The 24,166-nt window shown below is 46.4% G+C and overlaps 1 protein-coding gene across 4 annotated transcripts in view; it reads right to left on the bottom strand.

Moving 5' to 3' along the window:
• The window catches only part of mob2a (MOB kinase activator 2a), a 59,015-nt gene that overhangs the window by 13,053 nt on the left and 21,796 nt on the right, over positions 1–24,166 (bottom strand). Inside the window, exon 1 of one of the 4 annotated variants that reach the window (XM_084363953.1) lies at positions 20,431–20,720. The exons of 1 other annotated variant lie outside the window; for it this stretch is intronic. In XM_084363953.1, the coding sequence (XP_084220079.1) occupies positions 20,431–20,468 (38 nt within the window). In that variant the 5' untranslated portion in view covers positions 20,469–20,720. Of the gene's footprint in view, positions 1–187; positions 411–17,288; positions 17,607–20,430; positions 20,721–24,166 lie in introns of those variants that run through there. 2 more of the 4 variants (XM_084363954.1, XM_084363952.1) reach the window with 2 other exon arrangements.

Below are 24,166 nucleotides of genomic sequence, written 5' to 3' on the forward strand. Positions count from 1 at the left end.
AATACGACGTCGGAACATGCCTGAAACTTAAAGTCAACTTGGAGAAAGAAGCAATAATGTTGTTATATTAACAGAAGTATGGCTGTATGGCTCTCGGTCCGTCGACACTTTGTAAAAAAAATATATGCCTAAGAAAATATAACTTTTACAGTAAAGGCTCGTCACTGTGTCGAGTTAAAGTTTTTACCTTAGCACTTTTCCGACTGCCTGAAGCACCATTTTGCAACTTAGTCCGTTTTTGGAGTTTCTCTGAGAGTGCATGTCCGTCTTATCTCCAGAGAAGGAGCAATAATCTCCCACCATAGTTTAAAACATGAATATGTGACGGAACAATGTCTTCCCCTCTCCTCTCTTCAGGTTACAGTGCGTCCTGTCCGCCTCACGCCGGGCTCTGATCTCAAGCTGCACCGCAAAATACGAGGAAAAAAATCTTTGCGGGGACTTCACACGAGGCCCGCCTTCTCTCTAAACCCCCCCCCACCGAGTCGTCCAATCAGCGACGAGAACAGGGGCGGGCTGTGGTGACGTCAACAGTCTGCCCATGTGGACGTGGGTCTCTCCCTGAAGTGTAGCTACAATGTAGCAACAGGTGGTCAGCTAGTACTGCGAGGCTACAATGAACTCTAAAAAAGGTGTTGCTACGCTTTATGAGCCTGCTGCAGCAATGACAGAAGAAGAAGCAGAAAGAAAGAAAACTAGTCATAAATATGAATAATGTATTAGTTGTCACATTATAATTCATCTTTATATTTTAATTAAGGGAGGATGTATTCATATAGCTACAGAATGCTTTACAGAGCCAGTACAAAACAAAAACAAAAACAGGAGTTTGTGTTTTTCTTCCTATAAATAACACATGATCTCATACAACTAATTATTTTGGCACATTTGTAAATGCACATTATCAAACTGAGCAAATGAGGATGTGAGATGTTGTTGGAAAGCTCTGGAAAAGCCAGCAAGTCGACCTTGAGTTGAGATTTATTTTGTCAAACTATTTTTATCCTTTTTGTTTAACAACTCTCGCTGTAATGTGCAAGTTTTGGCTCGCAGGCTAATTTTCTACTTATGTCTGTTGGCAGGATGTTAGATTAGCTGTTGAACAAAGACCTAAAAGCAGGCAAAGTAAAAGAAAGCTGACCAGAGGGTACGACTCTAACTGGACTTGTGTGTCGGCATCGTGAAGGTGACTGGCGGTGTTCAAAAAAATGTGTGCATTGTCGCACTTCTTTCGGCGTGAGAACTGGTGGTTAAGTGCAACGTGCATGTAAAGACTGTGGGGCAACATTCCTGCTGTTGAGTCTGAACTTCACCTGGTTAGTGCGGCAGGCTGGCAGCAGTCAGGCCTGTTCGAACACGTCGGAGCCGAGAGGGAATCAAACAAAGCCTGTTTTGAGAGCCAGATTCAAGAATACCCAGAGGTTTTTTTCTGTGCACGTCTGTGAGACAAGCCTTCACCCAAGGGAACTGTTGGTAATAATTTTAGACGTTTCATATAACAGACTTGATTTAAAGCACGAGGACGATGTAAATTCTAATTAAATTGTCAACACAGAGAGCTGAGCCAACGACACCTAAGTACAAAATGAACACGAGGAAATGAGGACTGAATACTGGGAGTTGTGCGGCTCATGAGAAGATTACAACTCGTGTTAAGGACCCATCATTCCCTCGCCCTGCTTCTTCCCTTTAATTACTGCATCCTCTCTTATTCTCCTCTTCTATTGCTCTCTTCACACATTTCTCCTCCCTTTCTTGGTTTTGTTTTTACATGCCTCTCCCTCTCATTGTCTCCCCTTCTCTTCAACTTCTCTGTTTTTTCCTCTCCGTCTCCTCAGACAAAACCTTTTGGGGCTGCAGATGTGAGAATCGCTGGACCAGCTGGCTGGCTGCAGCATGGACACACACAAAGACACGCTAATCTATGGGATCTGTGGAGCTATGTGCGCTCCTTGCATGCGGGTGGGTGCAAGTAGCCGAGTGAAGAAGATAAAAGACGTTGTGAGGGTGTAGCATGTGAGGCCCTGTGCTCGTGTCGCATGTTGACTGTGGACTGTTGGACCCTCTGAGGCGCCGCTTGTTTATGTTTAAAAGCCTCCACGTGATCCAAAGGAACGATGTGAAAGAATCAAAGGGACAGAGGATCTGACAGGCGCCTCTCCGCAACCCTCATCCCACATGACTGACTGCCTTCCTGCTCAGGGTTCGGTGGGTGGAGTCGGGTGATCCGGGGGCCCCAGAGCGAGTGGCTCCTGCAGTGGCAGCAGGGTCGAGGGGGGAGAGAGAGACCAGAACAGGGCGCTGACTTTTCCCCCTGGCGCTAAATATAGCATCGGCCTGCCTGGCCGGGCCCATAAAGAACACAGAGAACAGTACAGAGAGGGGGACGGGAGGGGGAACATGCACTGTGTGTGTGTGTGTGTGTGTGTGTGTGTGTGTGTGTGTGTTATGTGTGTGTGTTTGAGAGTCTGTGTGTGGGTATGCACAAATAAGAGAACAACTTAATCAGTGACGGAGCTGGTGAGGGGGGTTACTGCGACCTGCAACCAGATGTGACAGTGTTAAACTAATTAGAGCCGAGTGGAAAAAGTCTACATATCTACATATAGCATAGTGCAGTAAATCATACATACTGTATATAAAGAGCTGTGTGATACTGTATATTACTGTGTAAAATTGTCACACACAAAGTGCTCATGTGCTTCTTGTGAACGCCCAAGAGAAAGCAGTTTGTCCCTGTAATGGAAATCCCGTGCTCAGGGAACTTTCCATTAATTTGCTTCCAACTATTGGATCCGTGCGGTCACTGAAAATAGAAGACGTCCATTCAAGATCACTGAGGCTTGGCCTGGGCCTCTGCATTCACCTCCGAATGACTGCGGACAATGAATGAATCAGGAATGAATGTCAAAGAGCAGGTGGATTTTAACTCAAAGTGGCCTTTTCTTTTGCTTAAACAGGTGATGTGCGGTCACGGCTGCAGTTTGTCGTGCTATGCGAGTGGCAGGCTGACAGAGATGGAGCCGTTAAGCTGCGCCGGCCGGGTCGTCTTACGCAACCGGCTGACGAGGATGGAAACCAACGGCCACATTCCATCTTCTGGCGGACAGAGGTTTACTTCTTTGTTCGCCGCTCACGTCACAGCCACCTTCCCTTCCTACATGCAGACAAGACATGGCATCACTCACCTGCCACCTGCTCTCACCGAACCAGATGTTGATGCGACGTAACGATTGCTGGCACCCTGCCTTTCACGGGAATTAAACGTCTGTGTTGTAAAGAACGAGGGGCGTAAATACGAGTTAAAACACGCGTCTTCTGATTACATACGTACGTCTTTGTCGGAGATGCATACTTGGGGTTACATAAGAAGTTGTGGGGAGACCTAAAGAACTTGTGATGTACGTGAAAAACAACAATTTCCAGATTAATTTAACATACATGCCTGTCAAGTCTGAAGGCTGAACCACTTGTAGCCTGACTTTAATTACCGCTTCAAGTATGCTAACCTCATCAAAAGACAACCACCCTGGAGACACAGACAGTAAATTTCATTAGAAAACACACTACTCATTTGAAAAGAGGGGAGGAGATGAAATAAAGGCAGTTCATGGCAACACTGTGACGTCACTCGCCTTGTGACTGATGAATGCGTCAGTCTGATGAGTGAGGAAATCACAATGAGCATCACTGACTGCTCAGAACAACTGATAACAGGGAAATAAAGACAGCAGGAGATAAAACTTCAACCAGTTCAAATTCTTCACAGTGTTGACGTCATGAGTCAGGAGGCGGTCAGTCCTCAGTTGAAAGAAATGTGTCATACTGGTATGTTAGAAATTCAAGAAAAGACTGCTGCATCTACTGACATGAAAGAGACACTAGACTACAACAAAAGTCCAAATGAGTGGGAGATTTTGGACATAGCATGTTGGCCTGCAGCGCTGTCTTCACTGCCGAGACAGATGGATGGCAGGCCCAACAGGTTGGGTCTGAAAGTCAGTGGACATTCCACCTTTTTGAGACAAAGAAAACACTGATTCCAGGCCAGCAGTAGATGAGTCACAACCGCAGCAGATGCGCCTTGGGGCCTGGCAACAGCTCAGTCCCGGCCCTGCCACGGCAAGTCTCCAGCCAATCGTAGCTGGAACCCAAATGATGGACGGGTCGGGCACCCAACCAAGTTTAAAAACCCCAAATGAATAAATAAAAATGAGAGCTAGCTCCAAGTTGCTCTGTAAGACCTTCATTTGGCGATGCTGTTCTGGGTGTGTGGGAGTGGTGTAGTATGTTTAGGCAAGGTCTTAGCCAGTGAAAACAGTGCAGACAGAAGGTCTTTAGAGCCAGAGGGGTTTTTCTATAGGCCCGGATAGAGGTCAGCAGGGCCAGGAGACACTCTGCACACTGAACCCAACGACCCGACCGGTAAAACCAACCTGCTCAATTAGACAAACGGGTGCTGTTTCTGTGCCCTTGACTAAAAGAGATGCAAATATAACCAAAAATTAATCTGCCTGTCCCTCTCTTCCAAACTAAAAAAAGGAAGAAAGTTACCAACAACGTTTTTGATGTTATGATTTAAGATTACTTATTTAAGATTATTTGATCACAAAAAAAAGATGCGTTTCTAACAAAATGTAAGGTTTAAGTGATTGTAGTGTTGTTTTAGTACAATTGGTTTGATTTTAAAGATTTAGGAATATTTGATTATTGTCAGGATAATACAGAGAAATGCAATTATGTTAAATTTCTCACTATATCTTAGCCTTTCTTACCCTCAGGTGTGCACAAACTACAGTTTATGTGCCCATTTTAAAATACAAAAATGTAAAATTATCAATTATCTGTATCGGCCATAAGAATCAGGCAAACTATCGATATCAGCTATAAAACATCCATATTCTGCATCCCAACAAAATCGTCCGATCTAGGTCCGAGAACCGACTCCAAGCTTTTACCCTCCATTTTCTAAAAACTGGCCCAAGTGCGCTGCATGAAACACTGAGTATGTATGAAGCATGTCTATGCATGTGCAGACAAAACTGTGGCCAGAATAACCAGCATCAAACTAGTCAAACACCAATGCTGTTATCACTGCTGTCATATATATAAACAGCTTTTCAGACATAATATGAATGTAGCGAGCTCTTTACAGGTGGACCAGCTCCTGTCATTCACTATTTCTTTGGCCTTTTCTCTCCTTTGCACCTTTAAGGTCTTGAAGTCCTGTTTCTCTCTTTACATGTGTGATCTTTTCCTCGCTGGCTTCATCTTTTCCTTTGCTCTGCATTCCTGTCGGGGAAGGGCTGCATGCAAAGACATGCCATCGCTCTCTGCACACACAGCCTGGCTAAACAAAGGAGAGAAGAGCAACATGAAGAGTGAGCTAAAGGAGGCTGAGAGCAGCAGATCTCAGTTTAGTTTGACTTGGCTTTTCTTGTTTGGGAGGTAAGATGTGTGCACTTCATGAGCAAACATATTAGGGTTTAACTTCATGCTCCATTTAGCGGCAGCAATGGCTCAGAGGAATATTACTCGACTGCCTAATTACCACTGCAGTCATAACCCAGTTAGAAGTCAGGTTCGTTTGGATTTTGAGATGTTTCTGCACGTGTTCTGGCACTGGAGCGAGTTCAAAAAGGAAGGTTGCAAACGAAAAAGAAAGAAAAAGAGCAGCCAGGTATGTTTGAAAGACGGGAGGCCATGTTCGGACTGGTGTATGAGCGAAAGGAAGAGAGGGCTTTAGCGAGACGGAAGACAGGAGATGAGAAATACCAGACTCGTGTCCAGACGTTTATAAATCACCATCTCCATGGATACTGCTTAGATTAACCACTATCATATCAGCGGGAATGGACCAGGATGGAATATGAAGAGGAGCGAGGGATGAAACGGGAGAAGGCAGCGGACGAGGAGAAAGGAAATGAGAAAGAGGAGCAGGTAGTTCGGGGAGAGGGGGTGAGGAGAGGGCACGAGCAGGGAGGTGAAAAACAGAAAAATGAGAGTGAATTAGAGTAATAACAGAAGTGAGGATGAGAGGACTGAAGGAGTTTGGCTCAGCGTGGGAGGTTGTCACAGCATGCCCCGTCCGCCCGCTGCACTCCTCCCTCCCTACATTCCTGAGGCGGGGAGAGTCTCTATCCATCTCATCATCGCCACCTGAGTAGCCAAACACCTGTGTGTCAAGTTTAAGAGCGCGCACACACACACACACAAACTGTGAGGTGCAAGGTCAGCTATAATGATCAACGAGCTGACAGAGGCGACAAGGTTACGGACAAGGTGGAGGAGAGTCAGGTGAGGCAGCCCGGCCCGAGGAAGAACCTGCGACATGCTGCTGCTTCACAGGTGTTCATGGCACGGCCAGAATGTGACTTTGTCCTCGAGGCCCGCCAGGTAGAAAGGAAGTAGTAATGAGGCTCTCTGTCCTGCTAATGGCTCTCGTCTGTGGTGGAGCCGCTCCATCAGCGTCATGAGATTATTCACATGACAAAAGAGACTGAGGGCACAGACTGTGGGAAAGTGTGTCCTGTGCACTGTTAATGACTTATATCAGAGGGGTGAGGGGTGTTCGGTCCTAGTGTTCAACACAAGGAAATGCTTTACTTTATGGATCAGTTGGCCATTATTAATCAACCAATAATGGCCTATCACATATATATCTGTATCAGCGTGTATGTTGTCCAAAACTCTTATTTTAGAGAATATAAAGCAGAAAAAAGGTGCCTTGGATGATTTATCAGTATCACATTTTCAGTAAGTTTATTGTGTTAGTGCACTAGTGTCACTTTTTAGTCTCTAATATCAGTATCGGCCTGAAAAATTGAGCATCGGTCAGGCACGTACACAGCGTGTGGAAATGAGGCGTCAGCATGAGGTTCGGAGTTCATTCTGGACTCAAACTGGAGAAAACAATCTCACAATGTGGTCCATTTAGTAGCTGTTCTGGAGCTTGTGATCATGTCACATGAACTTGTGGCGTTTGCCCAGTTGTCATGGAATTGTAGTATTAAGATCAATGTGCGAGTGTTCAAACCGATAGCTGCCATGGTATACAAATTACATAATTGTGGGTGTGTGCATGTGTTATGCCTCGTGCACTGCTGGAAGGAAACAGAAAAGGTTTCCCGAAGGCTGAACGTCTTCCCAGAACTCTAATAAACCTCTAAAAAGGAAAAGAATGTGGCTTTTTCTGGGAAGGCTGTGATAACCTTGGCACTGAGGCTGACGGACACACACACACAGCGAACTTGCTGATCTCCCAAACGCTGATAAAATTCTGAACATTTCTGAAGGAAACCAAAACATTACCTTCAGATTACAGCTCCTGCTGTAGCACAGCGGTGTGCAGGGTGGTTTGGCTTGTGAGAGAGAGAAAACATTCCTCGAGACAACTAAGGTGTGAGAGCAACACTGCCACCTGCTGGCACAAAATGTAGGTGTGCACAGTTTTTCACATCAGGTAAGTGATGGCAAAATACAAAACCTTCTGAAACCTACAGAGCAGCAACCCGACTCTGAAGAGAAGTTTAGAGGCGATGCAATGCGATGAAACCGAGACGGCTACATCACCATGAACAGTCGCACCCTTGGAAAAGGCCTCTCACTGCAGACATTGTCTGAAACTTACACAACCTCACAGCTAGACTGAGTTTTCCATCCCACTTTTCCATTCCAGGTTTTATTATAAGGGTGTGGATGCTGTGTGTGTGTGTGTGTGTGTGCGCAACCCTGTGACACTTGAAACCAGCCCTCTCGCTGGCGCTACAGACGACAGCATCCTTTGAAGACTGTAAAACTTTACGAGTTACTTTTCCACTACTGGTGTGGTTAGGCTGGAACATAAGAGGAAGCAAAGCGTGAAAAATGAAAAAATATAAGTGAAGCAACAGTTTATTGAGTGAAACCACTGAGCGAGGAGAGGTGAGGTTTTGGGGGCAAGAGTTTGTGACGTAAAAGGAAGAGGTGCAGGGAGAGCTGTGGTCAAACATATGCTACTGTTTGCTCAGGAGCACAAGAGGCAGTCTGTGCGCGAGTGCGAGTGGAGAATAAGGTGGAGGGGGGCTGGATGGAGGAGAAAGATCGTCATGGAATAGATGGAGGAAGCGAAGAGGTGGTGGCGGGAAAAGGACTTGGTGTTGCGCCCATGTTTGCACAGGATGTATGTGTGTAGGGAGGAGTATGATGTGCAGGCATACGAGTGAACAGAGCTGTCTTTTCATGGTCCTAAGAATAAATAAATAAAAACAACAGCAGCGAGGAATACAGGCTCAGACATCATCTTACACTACTACAAAATAGGTGACAGCACTGTCAGGCTACGAGGAGCTCTAAATGGGGAAAAAAATGGGACAGAACCAAAGCACACAAAGACAGCCCTGTAGGGACCGTCTGTGAGTCTTAAGAACAAATGATGCAGGGATAAAGAGGAGGGTGTGGAGTTCAAGCACAGTGTTTGGGTGGCTTTCTGTTTTCTCTTACGATGCTGTGCATGCCTGCCCCGATCCAGCTCATTAGCTCATAAGTGAAGGCATTTAGTCACAGATTTCCTTTGCGTTTTCTGGGGAATGTGCATGTATACAGCTCTTCCTGGAACACACTCGAATGTACAGAATGTTCCTTTAGTGGCGTAATTATCGCTCACGGTCCGACAAACCGATCTGAACAGCTGATCGACGTTGAGCAGCTTCATCTCTGCTTTGAGCGACATAGTCTACATATCGCTGTCCGACTCTAACGGAGCGTGAACCGATGAGATGAGGCAACTATCTGAAAAATGTTTAAAATCTTTATGACATAAAGAAAAGGTACGGCACAGTGTCACCCTGGAGCCGAGTCTGAATCAAAGAAGCCATCGAGTCAGATGAGACGATAATGATTTAAAGACGAGCTGATAAGATCACCGAGCTGCCTGAAGAGCACAAGTCAAATCACATTAGTCGGCTTCTTAACGCACTGCAGTCTGTTTTCTAGGTATGTTGCATAACTCCTGCAGTGCTCTCGGCCCGTGAGGGACTAACAATAACAGACAGAGATGATAGATGAAAGGTTTGAGGGACCCCTGTCCCAGGGGAAATTTATACATTTCCTGCATCGGCCAGCAGACAGAACAACTTCATCAGACTGTCTGGCATGTGAGTGAACAGCAACGTTTGTGTTTGATCCGTTATTTGGGACCAGGCACTTTGCTCTACAGTCCTGAGAGCTTGGAGCTAACTGACCAGGTCTTAAACTTGCTGAGATGAAGCTACTGATGAATATTACACAAACTGTACAGATCTATGCTTTATCAACACTTGTTACTTGCCAAATATACTGAGGCAGAACCAACCAATTCAGTTTCTGTTTTTAGGTAAATAAACTTGTAGCAGAGTAAACATGGACCGTATTTATGGGACTTATGTGTTAACCTTCCTCCGCTGTCAGATTTCCTTTGATTTCTCAGAAGCCCACGTCATTCACCGTGAGATAAAGATTCACTCGTGACCATCCGCACCCACAGTCTCACTAACGCTGCTGTCCACAGATGTGAGAGTGCGAACACTGTGTATCCGTCAGCTCCGGCTCGTTTTGTACGGTGGCCGTTATCTTTGGAGAGCATCGCTGCAGTCGTCACAGCAGCGGACGGTCTCTGAGAGTCTGTAGGCTTTTAAAAGAAAAAAAAAAAACAGCCGACTCACATCTGCTGCTCCGCTGCTTATCACAACAACCGCACAGTCAGGCAGAGAGAACAAGGACATTTTCAGAGAGTACAGCCAGTGCCTCCCAGGCCACACACACACACACACACACACACACACACACACACACACACACACACACACACACACACACACACACACACACACACACACACACACACACACACACACACACACACACACACACACACACACACTCAGTCAGTAGTGCATTTTAAAAACTCATTAGTGCTGCTTACACATTCAGTCTGAGTACCACAGTTCACAAGGTGCTTGATTAAAAACTATAATCAAATGCACTCATATATATTATCTTTTATCCTGAATTACAGTCTTTGCTGTTCTCTTCCAATAGTGATGACTCAGGAATATGAATGTAAAACGTTAGGACTAGTTTTTTCTGGTTTCAACAAGTCAAGAGCTTTTAAGACCTTTTAAAGGACATTATAAAAAGCTGTTTAGGACACATTATCAACCATATTGGCAGAAAAGTTAAGTTTCTTAATTTGAGTAAAATTTCTAGCTCTTGAAATCATTAAGTTTAACAGGCTTTAACTCTGAACAAGGTGCACTGTTCTCCAGCAAGATCTTGTTGAATTTACCCATATTAGATGAACTCACTACTTCTGGAAGTAGCTATCTAAGTTAGCCCACACACCACAGTGCGACATAATAGCTGGACGTGCTCCGGTGAAATCTGACCAGGCTGCACAGATAGCATTAGTGGTTATATGCTAGTTTCATATTGTAGTTGTGTTACAGTGTGATCAGTAGAAGCAATCACAATGTTTGCTTGCAGTAACCTTAAGGTAGAAACCCCCTGCATCAATCACAAGCTTACATACTCAGCATTTTTTATGATATTATTGTGAAATGTAAACATCTAATTCATATTTTTGAAGTTTATGCAACGTAATAAAAGTAACTTTATAATCCATACATTTTTAAGACCTGTCTATCTTACTGAAGACTTTTCAAAAAGGACCTTGTAAGGAAAAAAAAAAGTTCAAGGGCGTTGGTTTATCCAAAAACCCTAAGAGGATAAACAAAAAAAAGAAAAGGAAACATCTCCTTGATGACTAGACGAGATCTCTGCAGAGGAAACTCTGGCCCATTGTGTGTGGCTGATTAACAGTTGATGAAGGCGTAGGAAGCGGTCACACCCAGGATTGGGCAAAGAGGTGACGAGAGGCATGAGACTGAAGGAGGCCAACAGATTAACAAGCTACAAGCCAAGCTGGTGGAAAAATATGAGCGAGTCGCTGCTCCTGAAGGAAGTTCGTTTGTGCATTTTAACCTCTAATCGGCTTAGAGGTGTTCAGAGGGCCTAATTTAATGAGTGTGTGTGTGTGTGTGTGGCATGAAGCAACACCTCCCTGCTCAGAGAGGAAGTCAGACCGATCCAAAGGAAGATACTTGGAAGGATAGACGTGATTTCACCACCAGCACCCGCCTCTCGTGGACATCCACCCATAACGACAACAACAACAGTGCCACCAAACAGCAGCAGCTCGAAAACAACCGCTGGTTAGCCCACAGCTGGTCCCATAACACAGAGCACGAACACAGCACAACACACACCATAGACCTGTTTTCTGATAATTAGCTCTGACATGAGATCATGTTGGGATGTCAGTAAATATCAGTCTCTGTGGGTTAATCAGGGGAAAAACAGACAGTGTGTACGTGTTTGGCAGACAGCAAAGGCGAATCGGTGTTGTTCAGGAAGACGTGGCGATGACGTCACGTCTTTCTGTGTCGCGGCCACAACAGAGGAGAGGAAGGGGCGCACCAAGGAGAGAGGGGGGGAAGCGTGGAGACAAAAACATTAAAAAAGGCAGTAAATGTTACAGAAATTCCTGGACAAAGCCACGCATGTTTTGAGCCTGGAGGGCATCGCTGAGATGACAGTGAAACCACAGCGGAGCCCTGCCCTTTGTCAGACACTGGCGTGGAGGAGACACTAGAGCCTGTCAGGCAGGCTGAGGGAATAAACGCCCAGGCGACGTTTATGTGTACTAGAGAGTCACACCAACAATCACACAGCACACTTATTTTCCAACACATATGCCGCTAAACAAAAAGCACGCCTGACGTCTACAGATGGTGCATCAAAGAGCGAGGGAAGGAAGTGGGCGGAGGCAGCTGCCGGTGTCAGAATGGGAAAATAAAAGAGAGATGGATAGAGAGGACGCACAAGAGAGGTCAAATCAATAGATGTCCTTGGAGCAGCGTCAGCAGGGACGTGCGTGTCCCTCCAGCGCTCACTGACGAGCACCGATGTTCATCACATCCTACGGTAAAGGATGTGATGCATCTGAGCACCATATAATCTGATCATTTTATTAGCAGATGAGATCAGCGGCTCGTAACACTGCGAAAATGAACATGCGTGTGTGAGTCTGTCTCCTCGTCTGGGGATTCAGGTGTAAACAAGCCTCTGGTTGGCTGGAGTTAGAGGAGTAACCGGCTCCCACCTGGGGAGATGAGCTTATGCAGTGACATCATCTCTCCTGGAGGGAGGCGGGGGGTGCTGTTAATGCAGCATGCACATCTGTCTGCAGCACAAAGGTAAAAACAAAAACACTGCGACTAAAGCCCCCTGACACACGGGCAGAGACACCTCAGTGATACAGAAGGGTATTTAAGGTTAGCCTCCATTTGGCCCGCAGCCTCCAGGTTCTGTAAGTGAACAGAACAAATGAAAGCAACGTCACCTCAGAACATGCTGCAGTCAGCAGCTTCCCTGCTCGCTCCGGAGCAGCCTCTTCGCCTCCACAGCTACTCTCTGATTCAATACGGTCTCACAAAGAGGGAGCTCAGTTTGTGTGTGTGTGACTCACGAATCTGATCATGACGCAAGTGAGGATCCAGCTGTGCTTTTAAGGTGTGAAATATGACAGACTGTGCATAATAAAGTTGCATTTCTGGAGGGCACTTTAAAACTTTGCTTGTCTTGTGTTTTCTTCTTCTTCCTCTCCCGTCTATCCTTAGTAACAGCGCCATGTCAGATGGTAGATAATTGAAACAAATGAGGGGGCACAGCTGCCAAAGGCACTGCAGCACAGAGGCAATTACACAGCTATGCAGGCAAGTGTGTGTGTGTGTGTGTGTGTGTGTGTGTGTGTGTGTGTGTGTGTGTGTGTGTGTGAGAGTGTGAGTTTTAGTTTGAGAGCGAATGAGGAGGGTTTGCCTACTCGCCACCACCTTCTCCGTTCAATTAGGCTGCACCAGACCACCCCCTCCCTCCCTCTCACTCTCGCCTGGGACAAATTTGATAAACAGGAAGTGAGGCGCCCAGGCACTTCCTGTCTCCCTTCGAATGGGCCTCTTGTTCCCAGAGAAGCCACGGCTGCTGCTAATGCTGCGACAACTGCTACGACTGACTACCCCGCCACCTTCACAGACTCACTAAGCCTCCAGGCCTGTTGTTTTGGTAGTGAATTCCATCTAACCCTTTTCCTGCCACCTGAACAACCTGCGAGCGGAGCCAAACACAATGAAGCCATTATCCACTTGCCAATTGGGCCACCAAGCAGCTGTAATGAGTTTTTCCATGCCTACAGGGCACCTGCTGCCACACGCAGTCAACTTTTACTTTGCTATGCTGCCAGTGATGTCTATCTGATCAGCACTGACGCGGTGTTTTGAACAGGTAGTGTGTTTCCGCTGCTCTTGTGCTCTAGCTCCTTTTTTTGAATTAAGTTGTTACAGTAACAAAAGAGCTGCAACGACACCTAATGCTTTTGTGTGTGTGCTGACTGGGTGGATCTAAATGCGGAGGCGAGGTTAGTGCAAGGCCATCTCTTTCTCCTCCTGAGCCAGCAGGACTAGGCTGCTCCTGAAAACACACACACACACACACACACACACACACACACACACACACACACACACACACACACACACACACACACACACACACACACACACACACACACACACACACAGTGTCGATGTTATGCAACTGGCCCCGTGTGTGAGGTCTGCCCTCCGCAGTGAGTGGAGGGCAGGTGAAAACAGAGAAGGACAATCAGTCAAGTCAAGACCGACAGACCTCTTCTATCTGCACCGAGCAGGTCAGCGTCCCTCCTTGACACATGTCCTGACAGGACCACCTACACTCACACACCTTGGGCCAGGTTTACCTGTCGTCCATTAAGATCATCCGGAGAAGAAAAGAAGATGGTGGAAACTCCTTCAAGCTCATTAAACAGAGGAAAAGGCTGTTTTCTAATCAGAATTCTTAGGAACTTGGGAAGGAAGTTTTTCTGACCTTGGCTTGATAATAAGAAATCGATAGCGTCTACCTGGTGGATTGCGTGCCCTGTTTGTTTAAGCGGTGTTTGGGTGGAGTACCGTATGATTAACACAAGTTGGGTTGTACTGGGTCAGCACATTATGAGGAAAACCTGCCACAAGATATGATGTCAGTACTAAGTCATACAGAATCAAAATTGAGTAGATCCTTATTTTTCCAAGAGTTCTTTCCTAAAAATAGTCAAGCAACGATCAAACCTTCATTTTCAATTAAAGCAGGCTCTTTTTGCTGTTTAGTTCAGCGTCTCAACATCTTCTGCAGCCAGAATAACAGAGCAGCTTGATGAAACAACAGATGACCAGCTAAATGAAATAACGGCATCCTGGCAGAGCTTTTAAATAAATAATCTGAGGAGATTTCTATGCACTAATCGTAGCCACAGCAGCCCAAATCGTTCAAGAAACTTTCCTAAAATATTTTTTTACTTGATTCAAACTAGGCCCCGTCTGAGTAAAGGGCAGCCACGCGAGGAGGGAGTCTGCTGGGCTGAGGGGGAAGGAGTGCAGGGTTTGTTGGTGGAGAATGGTGTCCTTGTTGAAGCTGCACGCCTCAGCTCTATGGAAGCAGCAGGGCCTGCCAAAGATAGCCTAATGAGAGACACATGGAAAACAGTATGGCCCTCTCTGCTAATACAACACACGCACAGTATGATGATACACTCAGAAGTATTGTTGCACACCACACGTTATAAAATCTACCAACTGATCCGCTGAGAGCAAACACAGTCACGCTCAGGCTTTTGTCATGTGCTGGAGCCTCCAGGTCTGAATGTGCCTGCTCTCCAACAACATGTCAACAACAATACATCATACGGGTACAGAAACACTGGAGCTCATAACTGAGCTGAAAATTTGATTTCTTTTCAGTTTCACGCTGCCATTGTGTATAAAGAAACGATGAAACTTTGACCCAGGATTCAACTTCAACTGTGGTAGATGCCTCAGGACTGTCAGGAGGCCCTGGAAAATTGATCTACCGAGTTTGAGTGTGTGTGAGAGAACTCATTCACATGTGTCAATGTCCATACAGTATGTAGAGAATACAGCGAGAGGATGCCGAAATAACTTTTAATGGTGTCACAAGGCATGGGATATGACTTTAAAACGTGTTTAAATACTATTTTATTGCCAAAGAGTCTTTTCAAAGTCAAAAGGTATCAGTACATGCAGGAATACTGCATTTTTCTGAGTGTTTTCCTTGTTACCCAGAGTCTCCAGGAAGTCACTTTGCCTCGTGTAGAAATATTCTGGCACATAACCCTTTCATAAAACCACAGAGTTATGTTTTTACATTGTTTTTCGTAAGTATGAAACAAGACAAAGATATAGCGAGTCAGGGTATTTGTTAGCCGTCCAGTGCGTCCACCCTCAATGCTAAGCTAAGCTAACTGGCATGACATGAGAGTGGTTTTATTTATCTTTTCATTTAACTCTTGGCAAGAAAGTGAAATGGCATATTTCCAGAAAATCCTTCAAATGAATGTCAAATCCTCCCTTGAACTGGGTGTTAAATAATAATCTGATGATATTTTAACATGCATGCGATGATGAGTAATGCTACTGATAAATCTTTTTTTTTTTTTGGATAGTATTCATTGTTAAACTGAGGTGTTATTCTACCATATTCCTGCTATTTTGGACCTTGTTGGCTCAACCATCAAGTCTTTGCTCCTCTGAGCAATGAAGGTCAATTTGAACTTATTTTATTTTACGTCATGCGCCAGGAGACTTTTCAGTCACTCCATACTTTAGAACAGGATGATCAACATTAGTCTCGACACTGCTGGCAGCCAGCTCCCACTCCAACACAATGCTACTGTTGAAAGCCGAAACACCGGCGGAGCCCTGGGGACGGAGGGCTGGCCGGGACCGAGGTCAACGAGGACCTGTTTGGATGGGTGTGCCTCCGAAAAAACACACATCAATCAAGCCATAACATCATCGCCAGGCCGGCTGATTGGCTGACGGAGACGCCAAGGGAGAGGAAATGCTAAAAATAGACGTGACGGCCCATTTTGGCTTAATGAGCCCGTGAGACATCGGTGCAGGTCCAGGACCCAAACCCTGCCTTCATCATGACCGGGGGAGAAGGGAACATAAGTACTCCTGGCACAAACCCTGCCTTCACAAGGCTTCTGTGTGTATTTAACCAAGACCTACAGTATATAACACATGTGCAGCCTCACAGATACATGACACACACATAAACGGCAGGCTGTTATTCATGCTAAGAGAAGCAGTGGAGTGTAAACAAAGTCCTGAATCACAGCGAGGCCTAATCTAATCCAGCTGTGCTGTGTGTGTCTGCGCTAAAGCTACAATTTTACACTCACCATCAAAACGCTCCTTAGAGAACCAGTAAGTTATATTTAGACTTTATACAGCAGTTAAGGCAGGCTCAGCCTGGCTAACCCCACAACCACAAAAGAGGGGAGCCAGATCCTGCTACGACTGCCAGAGAGCCTAACCTAAATCATCTATCCGTTCTCTCAAGCACAATAACCAGCTATACCAGCGCCAGATTTCAAATATAACGGCAAAGATCTCTCTAACACATGATATCTGTGTGGGGTGACTACATTGACAACTCAGGTGCTTACATCCAGCAAAAAGAGCAAAGTCTGTTAAGTCGATGCTCTGCAAACAACAAAAAAAAGGAAAAGAAAACAGATCCCTGCCCCTTTGTACACAGGGAACACAGTGTCCAGACAAACAGAGCTGCAAAGCCAAAGGGGCACACAGGAGGACGAGAGGAAAAGTTGGGCAAGCCTCACCGACTAGCTGACATCTGGCCTCGTGCCATTTCATTCCAGCTAACTTCTCAACAAACCTTGTAACCAGCGACGTCTTAACACTCCTCCTCTACGGTCGGCTATAGGGGCTGGCTATGTGCCATCACTGTCCTTCTGTCCTCGACTCCCTCCTCCTCCTCCTCCTCCTCCTCCTCGTCCTCCTCCTCCCCTCCCACAAGTCAAGAATACGCCGTGTGTCTGACTACAGCAGAATCTCTGCCTGCTACAGCAGCACTGTCCTCAAATGTCTCCTACAAAACCGCAGCAGCATAACAGAGGGGGTGAATGGGACGGAGAGGGAGGAGGGGGGGGAGGAGAGGTGAGATGGAGAAGTTAATGAAGGTCTGAAAATGTTAATGTTAAGTTGAGCAATGATAAAAGAAAGGCAGGTATGTTGTCAACAAACAACAACAGCAAAGAGGACAGAAAGGTCACGAAAAGACAGAAAAACAGTTGAAGTGACTTGGTTAACTACCGATAGAAGAAGCAGTCGCAGCACACTAGAACCCCCATCCAGCCGGCGGTGAGGCAGCAGAGCCGGGGTGACGAGGCTCCGACCCGCAGCACCCTTTCCTCCCTTTCACCTCCCCAGTCTCCGGTCCCGTCTCCTGGCTACAGGTGCAGCAGCTCCAGCATAGCACCTTGTGTAATCATGCAGCTATTGAAACAGTCTGACTTTAACGCAGGACGGACGGACGGACGGACAGACAGACGGATGCACGCAGGCAAGGCCGTTCAGGGACTCGGCCAAAACAAAAATAAATAAATAAAAAATCATTCACAAAACCAGACACTTCTCTGAGCATGCTTCCCTTTCTCTCTCCTGTCCAACTACTGCAACTGCCTGCCTCACTTTCACACTCTTCCTCGCTCTCTCTCTCTCTCCCTCCCTCTCCCTCTCCCTCTCTCTCTCTCCCTCGTTCACTTGCTGGCTCCCACTTGAAAGGCGGGAAGATTAGCTTGGCAAACAGAGTCCCATAAACAAACTGCTGACTGCTGGACAGCACAGGGTGGACTGCAGGGAAGAGAGAGAGATGGACACAGAGACAGCAAGAGAGAGAGCGAGAGCGAGAGAGCGAGAGAGAGAGGGGAAACGATCCCTGGGAGGCAGAAATCTCAGCCATCTGTATACATCCTAAACAAAGGCTATAAACATCCCACCTCACCAAACACAGACTGTTGGACTGTAAATCTCAGTCAAAGTCGACTCCTGTCAGAACTCGGGATAGTTAATCAGTGCAGCGGGCCGACAGCCTCTTCACGCGTCTGCACGTGAAGTGATATGTGACCAGGTTACGACAGCAGATGGCTAATTGTCACCTCGAAAAGTAAACACTGACGAGGCGAATAAACACGCAGCCGAGGGGGCGCACGGTGTTTCGGGCACGTATACAGTAACTCTTCATTCACATAAAATGATGCAGCAGTATGGGATGGGAGGGGCTAGCACAGAGACAAGCCCCCAGGAAGCGAGCCAATCACTGCAGAGCGCTGGCTGTAACGGCGTGAGGCAAATAAGGTGAAGGACAGACTGAATCATGGGCCTCGTTACATTGCCCTTTTTCTAATCGCTTCCTTCTCTACGCTTCAAAACAGCCGTGCAGGAACAGCCGCGAGGACTGCAGTGGTCAGGTGGAGCAGTGACGCTGCGATCGAAGCAAACACTGGATTAACTGACCGTGACGGAGGCAGACACTGAACGCTGACGCTCAATGTCGAACTCTCCGTTCAGAGGAAAACAAACGACTGCGGCAAGACAAAGGCTGGAGAGACGGCGGAGGCAGAGGTGACAGTCACCTTCAGAAGATGGCGGTTGTGTGGCAGCCGCACAAGGGGGAACAGTTCTGCTCTTATTCTGTCAGCGACTTATCAAACAGCTCCTGAACAGGGAGATGGATTTATAACAGTAGAGGCCAGAGCTGGTGGATATAACCACCTAACACTGCTGCACGACACCGCACATCCTTCCTCCGCCGCTTCTTGCTGCTCCTGAGATAAAAGATGACAAAGACGAACTGCAGCAGCAAAGCAAAGCTGTTTCACATCTCATGACGTCATCCCTCCTCCTCCTCCTCCTCCTCCTCCTCCTCCCTGGAGGCCAGTCACCAGGAGCTGCGTCTAACAGGCCTCCCCTTTCACTGTTTAATTACCTCATCCCTCTCACCTGCACGCACACACAAACACACACACACACAGATGTGAGTGCAGCACGTGATCTCACACAATGATCTCACGAGGATTGGGGGCAGCAACACACACTTTTTGTCCACACTTCCTAAGTGAAAACAGAATGGCAAGAAACGGAGGTACACAACGATAAGCATCGTTATCACGTTTTTTGGTGCCGTGTGATGAAGCGAGTGTTTTGGCGCTCGTTAGCCCTCCTTTGTGTTTCGCTACCTAAAAGTCAGGATGTGGGTTTTGTGTGCGAGTCGAGCACAGCGGAAGGCCAGATGCCTTATTACAAGGAGAAAGAGGAAGAGGAGTGGCGGTGGAAAAGTGTAAGAAGTGAAACTGGCTTTAAATTAACTGTCACTTTCAACAATACCAACCAGCTCTTGTGGGTCTCTTTTGCGTGCCGTTGTGTGCGTGTGTGTGTGTGTGTGCTTCCTCAAACTTTTGAGCCTTATCATTAAATCCAGACAAACAACAAAAAGCGAGACATCCGCTCTGACTGAATGCGAGAAAAAACAAAAAACAGCTAGCTTGGTCAGCGGACGTTATGGAGACAAAGAAAGATTTTTTTCTTATAAACTTGTGACTTGCAGAGATAACACAATGAAGAGAGGGGGGGGGGGGAGTGGGACCGAACCACTGGGCAGCAGGGAGGGTGGGTGGGGGGGACCCGACTCGTGACCGGGTTTAGAAACGCCAGGATGTGAATAGAGGGCCGATGCAATCATGTCAAGGGGGAAAGTGGGTTAGGAGGGGGGGAAGAGGAAAGACACACATACTGCTGCACTCATACAAAGTTGCTAGGTGATGGGGGGCGGCGAGAGGGGGCACTTCTGTGGAGGGGAAGGAGAGCGAGAGTGAGATAAAGAGGGAGGGAAAGGAGAGATCATTTTGCTCTTTTGAGACAAAAGACAGAGAGCCCACCCCTCCTTAAAGCGAGACGGACAGGTTTCTCCTGCTCGCTACACGTGGGCGCCACATTGGTGAAGTCAGGGGACCCTGACATCATGATACACGTCCACAGGGATTTTAATGGCAGATATCTACGATTATAAAACAAACTGTACGATGCAAGTTCAATTTACACGGCAGTGATTTCACATTAGCTGCAGCATGTCATCCTGCTGCACAACAAAGACTTCAGCGGTGTCATTGCAGCATGTGTGTGTGCACAGTAATGCAATACAATACGTCTCCTGCTGGCATTCATTAAAGAGTTACTGTAGGATGTTGAAGACAAACATTAAAGTGCAATAAAGACACTATAGAGTGAGTGTGAGCACCGCTGTGGAAATATCACAGAGAAAGTGAACTGATTTATGAGCTCGGCATGTAACACAACGTGCTGCCCTCCTCCACCTCCACCTCCACCTCCACCTCTCCATATGGATAACACATTACTACAGTAAGTCACCGCAGCTCACATTACACCAGCCTCTTACCTATTCAGCGTATAGGACCCGTTCCTCTTAAACCTCATCCTGGACGACAGGAAGCGGATAAAGAAATCCAGAATTGACGGCGTTTTCAGCTTTTTGTCGCACCCCGAAAGAAACAAACGGCACCGTGTCTTTCTTTCTGTCTGTGTGTGTCTGTCTGTGTGTGTCTGTCTGTGTGTGGAGCTGCAGAGCAAACACAACCGCGGAACAATACGGAGTTGCTCCTTGCGGTGCCTCTCTCACTCCTCCAACACCTTTTTCCTCTTTCTATCGCTTCTTCCCGGTCCTCCTCCTCCTCCTCTTCCTCCTCCTCCTCCTCTGGTCCCCTTCAGTTTCCGTGGGGCAGGGTTAACGAGTCCTCAGGCTGCAGGCGTTTCGATTCAAACCAAGAAAAACAGCTCGTATCGGTGACATGCGTGCGCTCCGGAGTTGGAGAGAAGAATTGAGTGATTTTTACAGGGAGTCTGGTGGAGGCTTTGTGTCCACGCAGCCCCGCGCTGACGCAAACATCCGCGCTTTTACTCCCCACTCCCAAAAAAACACCCAGATGAAACTTGAAGCTTTTCTGTCAACACGTCCACATCTACATCCCCTCTTCCTGCTCGGTTCGGCGGCATAAAACCAGAACTAAAAGCGAAGCTCGCGTACAAAAAAAAACATTAGAAAAACAGTTACAAGCCGCCCCTTTATGAAAAATGGTTATCGATGCGCGCCAGCTTCCTTCTCTCCATTCACGCTCCTCACGAGGTTCTCGTGTTTCAACAGCGTTTCCTATCTGAGGAGCTATATATATAAATAAATATATACACACACACGTTTATATTCTTCCATATGCCGAACACAAACCAGACTCCTCCAGCCCAACACGGCTCCTGTCACCGCCCGGAGGGTGAGACAGATTTGAGGCTAAGAATAGGGCTGAGGAGCAGTAATGCCATTTAAATCCAAAGTCCTCCAAGTGTGTGTGTGTGTGTGTGTCTATCTCATGGACACACACACACTTTACATTTCATGATACAGGAAGCTGCCTGAACTCCAGGAAGAGGATTGATTGATAATTCATGAGCACATATATCACTGGATTAAATTATTATTAGAGGATGTGATGAATAAGGAAAGACATGATGACTTTCTAAGATTTAAACTTTTGATGATTGTGCAGCTGGTTGTTGACGGGAAATGCAACAATTAGTCGATTAATCAATTAGTCCAACAAATTTGCTGGTTCCAGCTACTTAAAGGGGCACGTTGTAGTTTTTAGAGAAGAAATTCAAACTTTGAATTTTATTATTTACAATATTAATGAGGTAATAATACAAACTCTGAAATATTATTTGTTTTTCATGACTGAATAAACAAGCTGCTCTCAGAGGAAAATGAGGTCCCCAGAACACTGCTAAAAGGTGGCAGGGTCCGCCACATATAAACAAAGTAAAAGTACGAAAATTGTGTTGTGTTTGTTTAGTTAGTTTATTCAGTCATGAAAGTAAACAGAGTTTGTTAAATAAGCTTGTTTTGGCATAAAAAAGATATCAGTCAATGTAATTTCTTCCCCAAAACTACATACTGCACCTTTAAACGTGAGGATTCGCTGCTTTCCTTTGTCATTTATGATGGTAAATTAAAGAGTCTTTGGGCTTTGGACTGTTTTTCACATTTTATAGAGCAGATGATTAGCTGTAAATATAATCAGCAGAGTTATCAACGATGAAAATAATCATCGTTTGCCTTGTAATGATGATAAAACTGGAGGTCTACCTCACTCAATCTGCCACTTCTGCACCAAACGAACTCTTGACCCAACACCAGGTGCTGCTGTGAGGACAATGACCAAGTGACCAATAACAATGGGCCATAATCACTGGCCTGCGAGTGAGTAACATCCGTGTTATGCAGCATTTTCAGCATCAGCATCCTCTCCAACAAACAGCGAGAACTCACAATGAAATTAGCTGCAGCCAGGAATGTTAAAATGTGGAGGAAAACGACAGGCAGGTTAACTCAAAGTGACTTTGAGCAGACACAGAGGTGACGCTGGAACGGCTTTACGATGACAAAGTGCGATCTTTATCGCCGCACCCAGCAACGGCCTCGAGTGTGTATGCGTGCCCTCGGGGGAGGCAAGCCCGCTTCTCCAGCTGGATGTGTGTGTACACTAGATACAGCTAAGGTGAGGCACAAGCTCTTGTTTTGTCAAGTCTGGATTTGTGGATTAAAAAAAAGTTGGTACACCGGAGCTGGAGAAGAGGAAAGATGGATGGATGAGGGAGACGGGGAGAGTGGGGATATGTTGAGCAGAGGGCCAGACCACAACGAGTGAAAAAATGGAAAGACCAGATGTGATTTTCTTACAGAGTGAGCATTGAGAAGGGGAGGAAGACGTGCAACCAGGGTCCCACACTGGATTTTAAACCCAGAATAACAGTTTATGGTTACATGTAATGTGTTTTAGTAGCTTGAACTTGTCAAGACAACCCCAAAAATACATTTTTCATGAAGCCATTTGCAAGAGATTCGAAGACACGGAGCTTCAAAACTATATATCCACGATTATAACGAGAAATTAATTAAAGGACAGGTCCAGCTCATCTGAGAGCAACTACTAAAAAAGTCTCTTACAATAAAATAAAATGTTTCATTAACTTTTGTGTGCTCGGGTCTTGAGGGATTGAAGCGGGGAGAAGCACGAAAATGATGAATCCAGACAAGCGGTAAATTTAAGATTACATCATGAGAGTGCGGTACAGTGTCTCAGTGTGTGCGTTTCCTCTACTCCTGCAAAAAAGCACTCAGGGTTGGTTTCAATGGCTCCGAGCTCGTTTATTACAGTAAGAGCAACCTGGCACTAGAACTGCTGATCAATCGCACCACCGCCGCCGCCGCCGCCGCCGCTGCTGCTGCTGCTCATTCAGTCACTGCAGAGTTACACAACAGCCACTGGAGGAAGAGGAGGAAGAGGAGGAGGAGGAGGAGGAGGACTGACAGAAGATGAGACGACTCTGGAGGGACCGAAGAGAGTAAAAAAACAAAAAACAAGGGAGGACGGTGGAAGGAAAAAGAGGGTGAACAAACACTGCAGAGCACAGAGGCACAATTAGCCGGAGCTTTATTGATGCAGTTCAAAACAACCCCCCCCTCCCTTCTCCCTTCCTCCTATTCACTCTCAATCCATTCCTCCTTCCTGCACTTATTCATCGCCTGCACCTTAAATGCCCCCTGATTTTATTGCTCCTTTCGCAGCCCCTTCATTAAGCTAATTTGAGCTTTTCTTGCTTCTTTCGCAATCCTCATCACGAGCCCCTCTTTTCTCCCCTTCTGTCCCTCCAGTTCAATCCCTCCCCTGCATTCCTCTTCCTGCTGCATGTTGTGCAAGACCGATGTGAACTTTAAAGCGCCTGTCCGTGCATACTAATGGGAGTAAAAAAGATGCCCGTCGATGCAAAGGAAGGAGCTGCAGATCTTCTCTGCAGGTGTGGATATACAGGACACAATAAAACACACACATACACTGTTTATCTGCCTCGTTCACGGCGACAGGAAAGCTTCCAGAAAACAGTCCTCGCTGCGGCCGCGGTGCAACTCTGGCCCCTCCACTCCTACATAGGCTTTCCAGGAATACATTGCACAGAGGCAAACGCTGGACCGCAGTGCACGAACACACACAAATGGACACACACACACTCACACACTCACTGTGGCTCCAGCATGCATGAGAGCAGCGCTTTAGAGAGACCGTGTC

Source organism: Pagrus pagrus (assembly GCF_965226575.1).
Source record: "Pagrus pagrus genome assembly, chromosome: 10".
NCBI lineage: Eukaryota > Metazoa > Chordata > Actinopteri > Spariformes > Sparidae > Pagrus > Pagrus pagrus.